This window comes from Rhincodon typus, chromosome 37 (assembly GCF_021869965.1).
Source record: "Rhincodon typus isolate 14 chromosome 37, sRhiTyp1.1, whole genome shotgun sequence".
Taxonomy (NCBI): domain Eukaryota; kingdom Metazoa; phylum Chordata; class Chondrichthyes; order Orectolobiformes; family Rhincodontidae; genus Rhincodon; species Rhincodon typus.
The window spans coordinates 10,650,702-10,663,112 of record NC_063368.1 but is presented as its reverse complement, the minus strand read 5'-3'; the positions used below and the strand labels follow the sequence as shown (position 1 = coordinate 10,663,112).

Below are 12,411 nucleotides of genomic sequence, written 5' to 3'. Positions count from 1 at the left end.
GTGTTCATCCAGCTCTGCACCTTGTTGTCTCGGATTCTCCAGCATCTGCAGTTCCTACTATCTCTGACACAACTTTACCATGTCCAGTGTAGGAATCTGGGTTGGTTAACAAAGAGTGAATTTATCGATTACTAAACCTGATAAGAATCAGTAATGCTACACACACATAAGCACAGAATAGAAATAAGAGCAGAGACCAAAAAGATAAAGGAATAAAAAATATACAGATGGGCCTCTGAATTACTCATGAAGACCAGAGAGTTGAACATGGCAGTGAAGGTTAATGGCAGCATTGATGTTGCTTTTTGAATAGCTGGTCTCGTGATCCCTAGGTTTGCAGGTTGTTTGAGATTCTGTAGTTCTGATGCCTTTCAACCATGATTGAATTCCGGCATTCACAGTGAGACATGAAATAACTTCACAGAGGCCAATATCCTGACGCCAAGTCAACCTTTATTTACATGTGGAGAGTCCTTGACACTGATCCAGCTCCCTCAGAGTGAACAGAGCCTCTGACACTCCTGTTTATATCTGTCAGCCAGGGCTCCCTGATTGGACCAGGTTAACAGCCCCAATCAGGGAGCTCATCTTCTACAAGGTCCATCTGGCTGACCTTGTTATATTCACCACAAGAAAGGCCAATTTTGTTATCAGACTTCCACTTGTCTGCCTGCTGGTTAGCTGATTTCTAACAGTCAGAGTAAAACACATCTTTACCTGTGACACAGGGGTTATTAAAGACTAGTTCTCTGACTGTGACCTTCACAGTAAGCCAATATTGTTGGTACACACAGGAATGTTAAGCCCCACTAGCATACTCCAGTAGAGCTGAAACTGTTTTTTTAGGCCCTCAACTTGTATGTTGTCTAAAGGGAAAAACACAAAATGTGCCTGCAGCTTAGGACATTATCTCCTTTTGTTGAGCAGGAGATTATCAACCACACACTGCCTTTTAGTCATAAGAGCTTACAGTCCAGTCTTTTCTGACTTGCCTGTTCCACAATTTGAAGGACTTTTGTTTGAAATTCCCTTCACGTCTGTAGGTACAAAATTCGATGGGTCTCTCTTTCTCTCCAGTCAGCCACTTAATTTACATTCACAGCTATTCTTGGCTGAATCAGCCCTCTTTTAAAAAACATATTTTGGAATGACAAGGTAAAAATATCCACGTAACTTCAGGGTTTGATCCACGGTCATGATAATCTGTGATATCGTACCTTTGCAAGTAGTGACGATTATAAATAAACATCAAGATATCCAATTCTCAGAAACTGACTAGCTATGGTCGATGTTATGTAGTAATCAGAAATAGCATCAAACGATGTAGATTGATAGCACACAGCACTGAAAGTATTGCACTCACTCTCTCACAATGACAGGCTTTCCATCCCTAAAGCAAATTCCAAAGTGTTGCACAAGATCATCAGCCTTTGTGACCATGGGTGGGAGCATCTGCAAAACGAAAGTTAGAGAGACATCTATAAATTTTGGAAAGCAAGGGAAGTTCATGGAATAAGAGGTGAGACTGGCCATAACCAGAAGTAGAGTATTGTACAAATGGCACAGCATAGGCAGAGGCCATTCGGCCCATATGCCTGCTGCGGCTCTTTGAAAGACCTTTCCAAATTGCTGCCCCTCCTCATTCTCTCTATAAAATGCTTTAGAAGAATCAATAAAAGGTTAATGTGAAGTAAAAATGTAGTCTGCAGATCAGTGAAGTCAGAAAACATAACAACCCACATGAAGCCTTGCCCTGTAAATGTCCAATAAATAGTCATGTTTATCTGTCGCATACCTCCTGTTTTTTTGTTCATTTCAAAAATATACTTTATTCATAAAAGATATCTGTATATATACATTGTCACAAATGGATCTGTTCTGTACAGTTGCATATCAAGGAAACAACAAACATTGGAGTTTGACTCTTATCAAAAAAAAACCAAAGATGTCTCTTACACACACAATACTTTAATTACATACAGTTAGACCAAGGCCCAACTGGGCAGCAATGATAACAGGCAGTGCACTGTGACCCTGCCTCTCTCTCAGGGCGGTGGTTATCAAAGAGCCTTAGACAACAGCAGATGTAGCACAAACCTGCCTCAACTGAGTGGAACTGAAGGCTGGTTCCAGGATGTGGTGAATTCTCCTCCAGTCATCATCATCTGGTTGAAAGAAACTCTCACTGAATGGGTACGGAGATCGGTGAGTCTGAGGGGAAAAGGAGAAAGGAAAATGAATCTGAAACATGAAGAAGAAAGAACCTTCACCTATAAATGAGTAAAGACTGCACAGAGTTTGCACATGAGCTGGAGGCTTATACACTTCTGTATTCATTTCACCACAAATAGCAAAGGGATTTGCCCTTATTTAGCACCTTTCACAACTTTAGGACGTCCCAAAGCACCTCACATCCAGTTGAGCACTTTTAAAGTATCATCATTGCAATCAGTACTGAAGGAGTGCTACACTGTCAGAGGCACTGACCTTCAGATCAGACACTAAACTGCGTAAACTTCACTCCCATCCTTCACCACAGGTGGGCATAAAAGATCGCATGGCGCTATCTTAGAGCCAGGGGAGGGGGTGGGGTTTGGGGTTATGCCCCCATGTCCTGGCCATTATGTATCCCTCAGCCAGTGGCTAAACCAATGCAGAAACATGGGAACGCCACCATCTGCGAGATCCCGTCCAGGCCACTCACCATCCTGACATGGAATTATACCGCTATTCCTTCTTTGGGACAAAGTCCTGGAACGCCCTCCCTAGCAGCACTGTGGCTGGCCCTCTATCGCATGGACTGCAGGGGCTCATGTAGGTAGTTAGGTGCCACATTCTCAACAGCAATTAGTGCCAGGCAAGTCGTTGGTTCTGAAAGGGTAGATCTTAGCAATTGCATTAAACTCCACCCAATCTGATGATGATGATTGGGCGGGGAAAATTCAATTCCGGCTCGAGATTCCAAGGGAAACAGGTGTGTCATTAGACGCTTCTGATAGCCTTTGTAATTATGTCTAAATAGTCGATGTAACTTGAACTTGTTGTTATGAGGACGTAAACCACCTGGCACAGACGACAGAATCGATGCTGTCTCAGCTAGTGTACCCCATGAATAAATAGCACAGGAAAAAAACGCAACAAACCTCAACAGTATTAACTTATTTTAGCAACAAAAACAGAAATTGCTGCAGAACTTTTAGCAGAGTTCACTTCAGAGCACCTTGAATGCAACAAGATCCAGACAGAATCCAGGCTTAGGCTGACATGTGACTGGTAACATTCGTGCCGCACAAGCACCAAGCAATGACCATCTCCAATAATAGACAATCTAACCACAGCCCTTGACATTCAATGGTGTTACCATCGCTGAATCTTCCCACTATCAACATTCTTGGGGTTACCATTGACCAGAGACACAACTGGACTCGCCATGTGAACACAGTGGCTACAAGAGCAGGTCAGAGGCTGGGAATAAGTAACTCACCTCCTGATCCTGCAAAGCCTGTCCACCATCTACAAGGCACAAGTCAGGAGTGGGATGGAATACTCCCCACTTGCCTGGATGGGGGCAACTCCAACAACACTCAAGAAGCTCAACACCATCCAGGACAAAGCAGCCCGCTTTTGATTGGCATTACATCCACAAGCATCCACTCCCTCCACCACCAATGCTCAGTCGCAGCAGTGTGTATCGTCTACAAGATGCACTGCAGAAATTCACTAAAGATCCTCAGACAGCACCTTCCAAATGCTCAACCACGTCCATCTAGAAGGACAAGGGCAGCAGATACATGGGAACACCTCCAATAGCAAGTTCCCCTCCGATCCAGTCACCATTCTGACTTGGAAATATATCACTGTTCCTTCTCTGTCGCTGGGTCAAACTCCTGGAATTTCCTCCCTAATGGCATTATGGTCAACCTACAGCAGGTGGACTGCACAGTTCAAGAAGGAACCTCACCACCACCTTCTCAAGGGGCAACTAGGGATGGGCAATAAATGCTGGCCAGTCAGCAACACCCATGTCCCATGAGTGAATTAAATGAAACTTCAGAACAGTCATGAAGAAGGGTCACTGGACCCAAAACGTTAATTCTGCTTTCTCCCCACAGATGTTGCCAGACCTGCTGAGTTTCTCCAGCAATTTCTGATTTTGTTTCTGATTCACATAATCCGTAGTTCTTTGTTTTTGACTTACTTTAGTGTTGGCAAAGATTTTGCAATGATCTTCAACAAACACCTTGCGGATTATCTCGGTGTCCGTGAGTAGTAGATATGCTTGTCGGCCCAGGTACAACCTAGGCTTTTCAGTTTGGTGTCAAAGACAAAAATATGGATCAATTGAAGAAAAGAGCAACACAAGCTTAAAAATAATTGCCTTAAAGTGTAATGCCGATGTGTTGTAATGTCTGGAAAGCTTCCAAGTATTGACTGGCAGAGCCCTGGGATTAGCCAGACCACCTATTCCCTTGGTTTCTTGAGGAGACATGAGTGAAAGCTAAACCATTGTGAAAATAAGGGCTAGATATCCATTAGGCAAGGTTCGATGATGGGGTTTTTACAACAAAGAAATTTAATTGGGATTTAACAGATGTGCTCAGAATTACAAAGGGATTTAAGTTTGAGGAAATATGGCAGAATTATTTCTGCTGATCGATAGCTGGGGGGCCCCAGCTAAAGGAGATTGGAAGGACAACTTGAAGGAAGGTGTTTTTGATTTGCAGCCGGTTATTATTGATCAGGGATGGACTTCCGGAAAGGGTGATGGAAGCAGAATCAATAGTAACATTAAAATTCTGAAATATATTTGATAAGAAACCGAACTGGACCGGCCATATTAATACAATGGCTACAAGACCATGTTAGAGTTATTCATGTGTAACTCACCTCCTGAGCCCCCAAAGCCTGTCCCACCATCTACAAGGCACAACTCAGGAGTGTGATGGAATACTCCCCATTTGCCTGATGGGTGCAGCCCCAGCAACACTCAAGAAGCTCGACACCATCCAGGATAAAGCAGACTGCTTGATTGGAACCGCCTTCACAAACATTCACCCATCCACCACCAACGCATAGTGTCAGAAGCAAATGTCATCTCCAAGACCCTTCACCAACACCTCCCACTCATGGGATATGACCATCGCTGTCTGTGCCAGCATTTAGTGCCCATCCTAATTGCCTAGAGGGTGGTTAAGTGTCAACAACATTGATACAGGTCTGGAGTCACATGTAGGCCAGACCAGGTAAGGATGGCAGTTTCCTCCCCTAAAAGGGCATGAGTGAGCCAGAGGGGTTTTTCCAACAACCGATATCATGGTCATTATTAGATTCTTAATTCCAGGCTTCTATTCAATTCAATTTCCACCATCTGCAGTGGCAGGATTCAAACTCAAGTCCCCAGAACATTACCTGCGCCTGTAGATTAACAGTCCAGCAATGATACCAATAAGCTATTGCTACCCCTCGCCACCACCTAGAAGGGCAGCAGACACATGGGAACAATACCCCCTGCAAGTTCCCCTCCGAGCCACTCACCATCCTGACTCAGAAATATATTGCCGTTCCTACGCTGTTGTGGGGTCCAAATCCTAGAATTCCCTCCCTAAGGGCATTGTAGATTGACCTAAAGTACGTGAACTGCAGCAGTTTGAGAAGGCAGCTCTCCACCACCTTCTTAAAGGGGCAGTTAGGGGCAGGACGATAAAGGCTGGTCCAGCCAGCGACGCCCACATCCTGTGAATAAAAACCGAAAGAACTGTGGATGCTGTAAATCAGGAACAAAGACAGAATGTGCTGGAAAAGCTCAGCAGGTCTGGCAACACCAGTGAAGAAAAAAAAATCAAAGTTAACATTGCAGGTCTGGTGGCTTTTCAGAATCCCTACAGTGTGGAAACAGGCCCTTCAGCCCAACAAATCCACACTGACTCTCAGAGCATCCCACCCAGACCCTCCTCCCTAATCTACACATCCCTCAACACTATGGATAATTTAGCATGGCCAATCCACCTAGCCTATATATCTTTGGACTGTGGGAGGAAATCAGAGCACCCGGAGGAAACCCACACAGACACAGGGAGAAGGTGCAAACTCCACACAGGACAGTTGTCTGAGAGTGGAACTGAACCTAGGCCCCTGGCCCTCTGAGGCAGCAGTGCTAACCACTGAGCCACCGCGCTGCCCAGCCTTACCTGCTCTGAGGAAAGGTTATTGGAAGTGAAACGTTAACTCTGATTTTCTCTTCACTGATGCTGCCAGACCTGCTGAGCTTTTCCAGCAACTTTTGTTTTTGTTCCTGTAAATAAATGCTGTTTCAAAGAGGCAGCACAGGGACAATGAGCTGAATGTCCTCTTTTATGAATCTGTGTTTCTTGAAAACATGGTCTAAAACACATGGTGGAGAGGGAGAAGGAAGCAACACAGAATACTGGCACGATTACAGAGAGATAACAGAGAACTGGGAGGATCCACAACCACCTCATTGTGTTATTGAGTGTTGTTAAACAATAGGATTCATTCACACACTATTGAGGAGATCAGCATCCGAGGAATTTCAATAACCAATCTATTATAAATTCATCCTACCTCTAGGAGCCTTAATAAAATTACTTTGAGAAGCCGGTTAAGCTCTGCTAAAGAAATGATAACTCAGTTATTTTCCCCGAGTGTCATAGTTTTAACAGACCATAGGGTTGCTCTCTCATTAGAAAGAGAGACAGGTGGTGGTGACTTCATCTGAGGGCCACCATGCCTCAGGCAAAGGAGAGAGATTGAGGAGGAGAGTTGCCTATAGGTACCTCAACCAGTGATAGGAATTGAACCCACACTGTTAGCATCTCACTGCTTTGGCAAACCAACTATCCAGCCAAATGAGCTATGTATAGAATCATAGAATCCCTACAGTGTGGAAACAGGCCCTTCTGCCCAACAAGACCACACCGACACTCAGAGCATCCCACCCAGATCCATCCCCCTAATCTCCACATCCCTGAACACTACGGGCAATTTAGCACGGCCAATCCATCTAACCTGCACACTTTCGGATTGTAGGAGGAAACCGGAGCACCCGGAGGTATAGGGTTGAGAATCTGCAACACACTGAACTGAAGCTAGACACTGAGCCAATCTTGTCACAGGAGAATAGTGACACATGTATCTGTCAACAAATGGTTTTGAAATATCAAATCGGACTCAAAATTGTAACTGTGTTTCTCCCTCCAGAGATGGTACCAGACCTTCTTTTATCTGTTTATGATCATACAGATTAGGAGCAGGAATGGGTCATTCGGCCCATTCAGATTGCTCCAACATCCAAAAAGATCATGGCTGATCCATTTGAGTTTTGGTTTCTACATTCCCATCTACACCAGAAACCTTTTAACCCACTGTTGATTATTTTAGGGCCAATTGGGGCAGCACGGTGGCTCAGTGGTTAGCACTGCTGTCTCACAGCACCAGGGACCCACATTCAATTCCACCCTGCTCTGTGTGGAGTTTGCACAATCTCCCCATGTCTGCGTGGGTTACATCTGTGTGCTCCAGTTTCTTCCCTCAGTGTGAAGATGTGCAGGTTAGGATGGATTGGCCATGGGAAATTGCCTTGTAGTGTGCCAGCTAGGTAGATTAGCCAGGATCAAATGCAGGGTTACTGGGATAGGGTGGGAGGCAGTGTTTGGGTGAGATGCTCTTCAAAGGGTCAGTGTAGACCCAATGGGCTGAACAGCCTCTTTCTATGAACATCTGCTCTTTTCCAACATCTGTGAGTTTCCAATTGAGCAGTTGGACTGTTCAAAGCATTTATCGTCATTCTGCGACTGGTATAACTCTTGGTTCCCATAGAACCGTTAGAATGCCGTTTGTTTAATCTAGACTATGCCAGCTCCCTGTGGAGCAAAGAAAAACCCGAAAATCTTGACATTTTTACGGGTACATTCCCACCAAACCAGCTGTCTAAAAAAAACGGAGTTGCCCAAACAAAAGAAATGACATTTTGTTTAGAATGTGCCAGGACTCATTTTATATTTTTTTTGATTCAATTAAAATTAGCTTATTTGGGCAATTTGGCTGCATCTAGCTTTGCTATCTCTTTTGCATGCTCCAAATGACCCTTGACCCCACCCGATCCAGACTAGCACAAACCACCCTGTGGCCCAGAGCTCCCGAACCGAAGACTGGCAAAACACCCATGATGCAGCAGGGGCCTAGGTCCAAGGCTCCCGGTTTTGAGAGAGGGTACCTCCAGCATTGCCCTCTATAACCAACTGGGTTACGCAACTGTTGGACTCTCTTTCACCAAGCTTGCTCTCAATTCAAACACGGATTCCCCAAATGTCAATAATGTGTACCGGCACAAAGGGAAAAAACAGATATGAGATAGCTTTGGCAGATAAGGCTAAAGAGAATTAAAAGAGATTCTATAAATACATTAAGGACAAAAGGGCAACTAGGGAGAGAATACAGTCCCTTTAAAATCAATGAGATTGATTATGTATGGGTGAGATACTAAATAAATATTTTGCATCAGTATTTATTGTAGGGAAAGACATCGAAGCTTGGAATTTGGGGAAATAAATAGTGATGTCTTAAAAACAGGAGTTCCTGGAGGTCTTAAAACATATAAGGTAGGTAAATCCCTAGGACTTGATCAGAAAGGTTTAGAGGGATATGGGTCAAACGCAGGCAAATGAGACTAGTTTAGTTTTGGAAACCTGGTCAGCTAGGCCGAGTTGGACCAAAGGCCTAGTTTCCATGCTGTGTGACTCTATGATTCTATGGTTACAGTCCCGTGTACTTCAAATAATTCCTCCTCCTTTAAAAAAAGTTTCAAATAAATATAACTTGTCTTACCCCCAGATATTGCCAAAGGTGTTGTAACATTCCATATCTACAATATGAAGATCCTACAGATGAGAAAAGGAAATGAGGTTACAGAGCACACAGGAACAGTTAGAGACACTCATCTTGAAGCCTAAGGCCTAGTGCACGGATGTTGTAGCTTTGACCTGAGAATGGCACCGGGCTCTGTGTCAGGAGCCAAGAGTAAACATGACGCCAGCCTCGTCAAGGCCAAGTTACCCCATTGAAAGATAAAGTGAGGGTGATCAAAGGTGCCCCAGCTCTCCTGTCTGTCTGGGAGGTCTTTCCTTGGGCTGGTGCATTATTACAGAAAATTCATATGTAACCTGGCCTCCATCCTAGCATCCTTTCCATCAACCCTTAAAAAAAAGGTCAGCCTTGGAAATGGTCACGTAGCCAAGCCATAGCTATCCAGGAAGTGAAGAAATAGCTATCATCCTCTAAGGTGTTGGTAAACTATGATCGCAAGCAAGATCTGACATGTGATTCCTCCCTGTAGCTATCAGGATAATATTAGCTCATAGGTGGCCTGATGGAGACGAATGCCCAACAGTAAATGCATCCAGGACTTTGGCTAACGCAGAGTGTAAACACTCCCAGATACAGACGGAAGGTTTGGTGGTTATATTTAGAGTCAGGAAGTTCCACCAATACCTTTATGGGTGTAAATTTGTAATAATAACAGACCACAAGCCCATGATAGGTCTACTTAAACAGGACAAGGCCTATAGCTTCAGGTCGAATTCAGCGGCAGGCTCTACTAACAAGTGTGTACAATTACAAGTTGGAACACAGCCCAGGAAGACAAGTAACAAACGCGAATGCATTGCGCTGCCTCCCACTGGCAGATACACCACCAGGTGGTACCACCACTGGAAGAGTCTATAATGGTTTGAAATTTCCAGTTACAGCTGACAATTTCAGACTTTGGACTCAGAAAGAGCCACTTCTGGCAAAACTGAAACAGTCGTTGGTGATGGGGGAAGCTACAGGACTGTCACAACCAGAATGGAAACCTTTTTTGGACCCAGCGATATATTTCTGAGTCAGTAGAGGACAGCATGTTATTGTGGGGAGCAAGTGATTGTCTCGGGCAAAGGTCAATGCCAGATACTGGCTGAAGTCCACCGGGGTCAACCAGTAAGAAGACGTTGGCGCGAAGTTATGTCAGGCAGCCAGGGTGCAGACTTAGTTGTATTGGTGGGGCAGTGCCCAGAGTGCCAACAAGGACAGAAATTACTGCCAGCAGTGCTCCCATATTCACAGGAACGGCCGGGTAAACCCCAGACTCAGTTACACGTCGACTACACCAGTCCTTTCATGGAATCAACGTTCTTAGTCATTTTAGACGCCAACTTAAAGTGGCTGGACGTGCACGGAGTTCATTTGTCAAACGTGTGGATGACGATCGATAAACTGCGCGCACCTTTTGCAATACACAGACTCCCGGAAGTGTCAATCACAGATAACGGGCCATTGTTTACCAGCAGCGAATTTGAATATTTCCTAAAGTTGAATGGTTTTCAACAGATAACGACAGCTTCATACCATCCATCATCCAATGGTCTGGCAGAAAGAGCTGTCCAAACTTTAAAGAAACAGCCTACAGCTTCACTAGATACCAAACTGTCCCGGTTCCTATTTGACTATTGGAACACCCTTCACGCAACTACAGGGATAGCGCTGCAGAGTTACTAATGGGGGGAATACGCCGCACCCGGTTAAATCTGATCTTCCCAGACCTGGAGAGGGGGGAAGGATGAAACAGCATCAGGAACAACGCCAGACACAAGACTACAGTCTAAGTCTAAGACTAAGCGAGAAAGACAGTTTACTTCAGGAGATGAAGTTTGGTGTAGGAACCACAGGAATGGCCCTGCATGGGTAAGAGGCATGGTTGATGTGAGGTCAGGTCCAGTGATGTATAAAGTCCAGGTAGGTGCGCCAGTCCTCAACAAGCATGTGGACCACATGAAAGCTGCAACTTCGCAAACGGTGCGGGGACAAAAGGTGCCCAGTTCCTCGACAGCCTTTCCAACTGCTCCAGAACCAGTGGATTCTCCTTCTCCACTGAGAGTTGAAGACATCTCGGAAGCTGTGATGGACGTGGCGCATGTCGCTGCTTTGACACCTTTTTGCGCCTGAAGAAGGGAATGAGTTTCTTCCGAGATGCTCCGAGCACAAGAGGTGACCTACTGTATGTGTTACACTCCACCTGTGTCCAAAGCAGAGTTAGAGGAACCTGATCTGGTGCTAAAACACTGCCGGAGGAGCTATTAAAAAAAAAGAACCAGCCTATATCCTCAGACTCCAGGGGGGAGGGATGTGGTGATTGTAACGAAGTCAGCCAGGTGGATCCACAGAATATGAGTTCCCTTATTGAGGCTATTAATCTGGTCCAATCAGGGAGCCCTGGCTGACAGATATAAACAGGAATGTCAGGGGTTATGTTCACTCTGAAAGCTGGCTCCGAGGGAGCTGGATCAGTGTCAAGGACCCTCCATGTATAAATAAGGGGTGACTTGCTGACAGGATACCAGCCTCTGTGGAGCTCTTCCAACCACCTTCCATGGTGGGTCTTGAACCAATAGCCTCAGAACATCACCTTAGAGGGTTTTTTTTGTATTACTAACCCATGGACTAGTAAACCAATATGTCCCTTACATATGAGTTGGGGAGAAAGACATTTTCCCAAATTCACAATAGCTTTATGATGGTGTTGACACTTGGGTGCAATATTCCTCTCTCTATTTTAAATACCAACTTTGACATCCTTCAACTTCCTCCGGGATTTTCCAAGTACTCACTGCGACACCTCCAGTGTAAGTGACAAAAGTGGTGCACTCTCAAAGTATTGTCCCCTTGGATAGATCAGATTGGAATCAACAGGCTGAATGTCCCAGATATGGTCCTGTATACATTCAGGACTCATTCCCTTTTGTCTAAGCCCTCACCTTTCGGTATAAGGATGGAATCGAACCAAGGAATAGCCTTGGAGGCAGTCCAGGAATACACAGCTCCTTAAACGTACTGTATGGCCATGTAGCATATCTGAAACCAAATCAAACAGAATCATTACATCAGCATGGCGTTGTAGGAGGCCGTTTGGTCCATCAGGTAATACTAGCCCCTTTGTCCAGTTACTCACTCCCCCACCGTTTCCACTTATCCCTGAAAAAATCTCTCCTTCAGGCTTTCAATCCCCTTCCAGAAGCTACTTATGAACCTTTGTCCACCTCCTATCAGGTACTGCCTTCAAAATGTAAAAATGATTCAGATGCTACAATGAGCAAATATGGTTTGGGAACCTACCCGAGAAGGTGGTGAGTGGGAGAGACTTGATAACATCGTCATGTTCTGTGGAAGAATTGACTTTATTGAGTGCAATACTCTTTGAGTGGATTACGGTGGTTCAGTGGTTAGCACTGCTGCTTCATAGCGCCAGGGACCCAGCTTCAATCCTAGCCTCGGGCAACTGCCTGTGTAGGGTTTGTACGTTCTCCCCAAGTCTACGTGGGTTTCCTTCCACAGTCAAAAGATATGCAGGTTAGGGTGAAT

General features: G+C 45.0%; 1 protein-coding gene across 1 annotated transcript in view; it reads right to left on the bottom strand.

Moving 5' to 3' along the window:
* LOC125487134 (cytochrome P450 3A5-like) overlaps positions 1 to 10,940 on the bottom strand; it is a 26,343-nt gene extending 15,403 nt beyond the window's left edge. Inside the window, exons 1-5 of the mRNA XM_048617355.1 lie at positions 10,848 to 10,940; positions 8,845 to 8,897; positions 4,199 to 4,298; positions 2,098 to 2,211; positions 1,364 to 1,452 (exon numbers count right to left, since the gene is read on the bottom strand). Coding sequence (XP_048473312.1) covers positions 1,364 to 1,452; positions 2,098 to 2,211; positions 4,199 to 4,298; positions 8,845 to 8,897; positions 10,848 to 10,940 — 449 coding nt within the window. The remainder of the gene's footprint in view (positions 1 to 1,363; positions 1,453 to 2,097; positions 2,212 to 4,198; positions 4,299 to 8,844; positions 8,898 to 10,847) is intronic.
* Between the last annotated feature and the right edge of the window lie 1,471 nt (positions 10,941 to 12,411).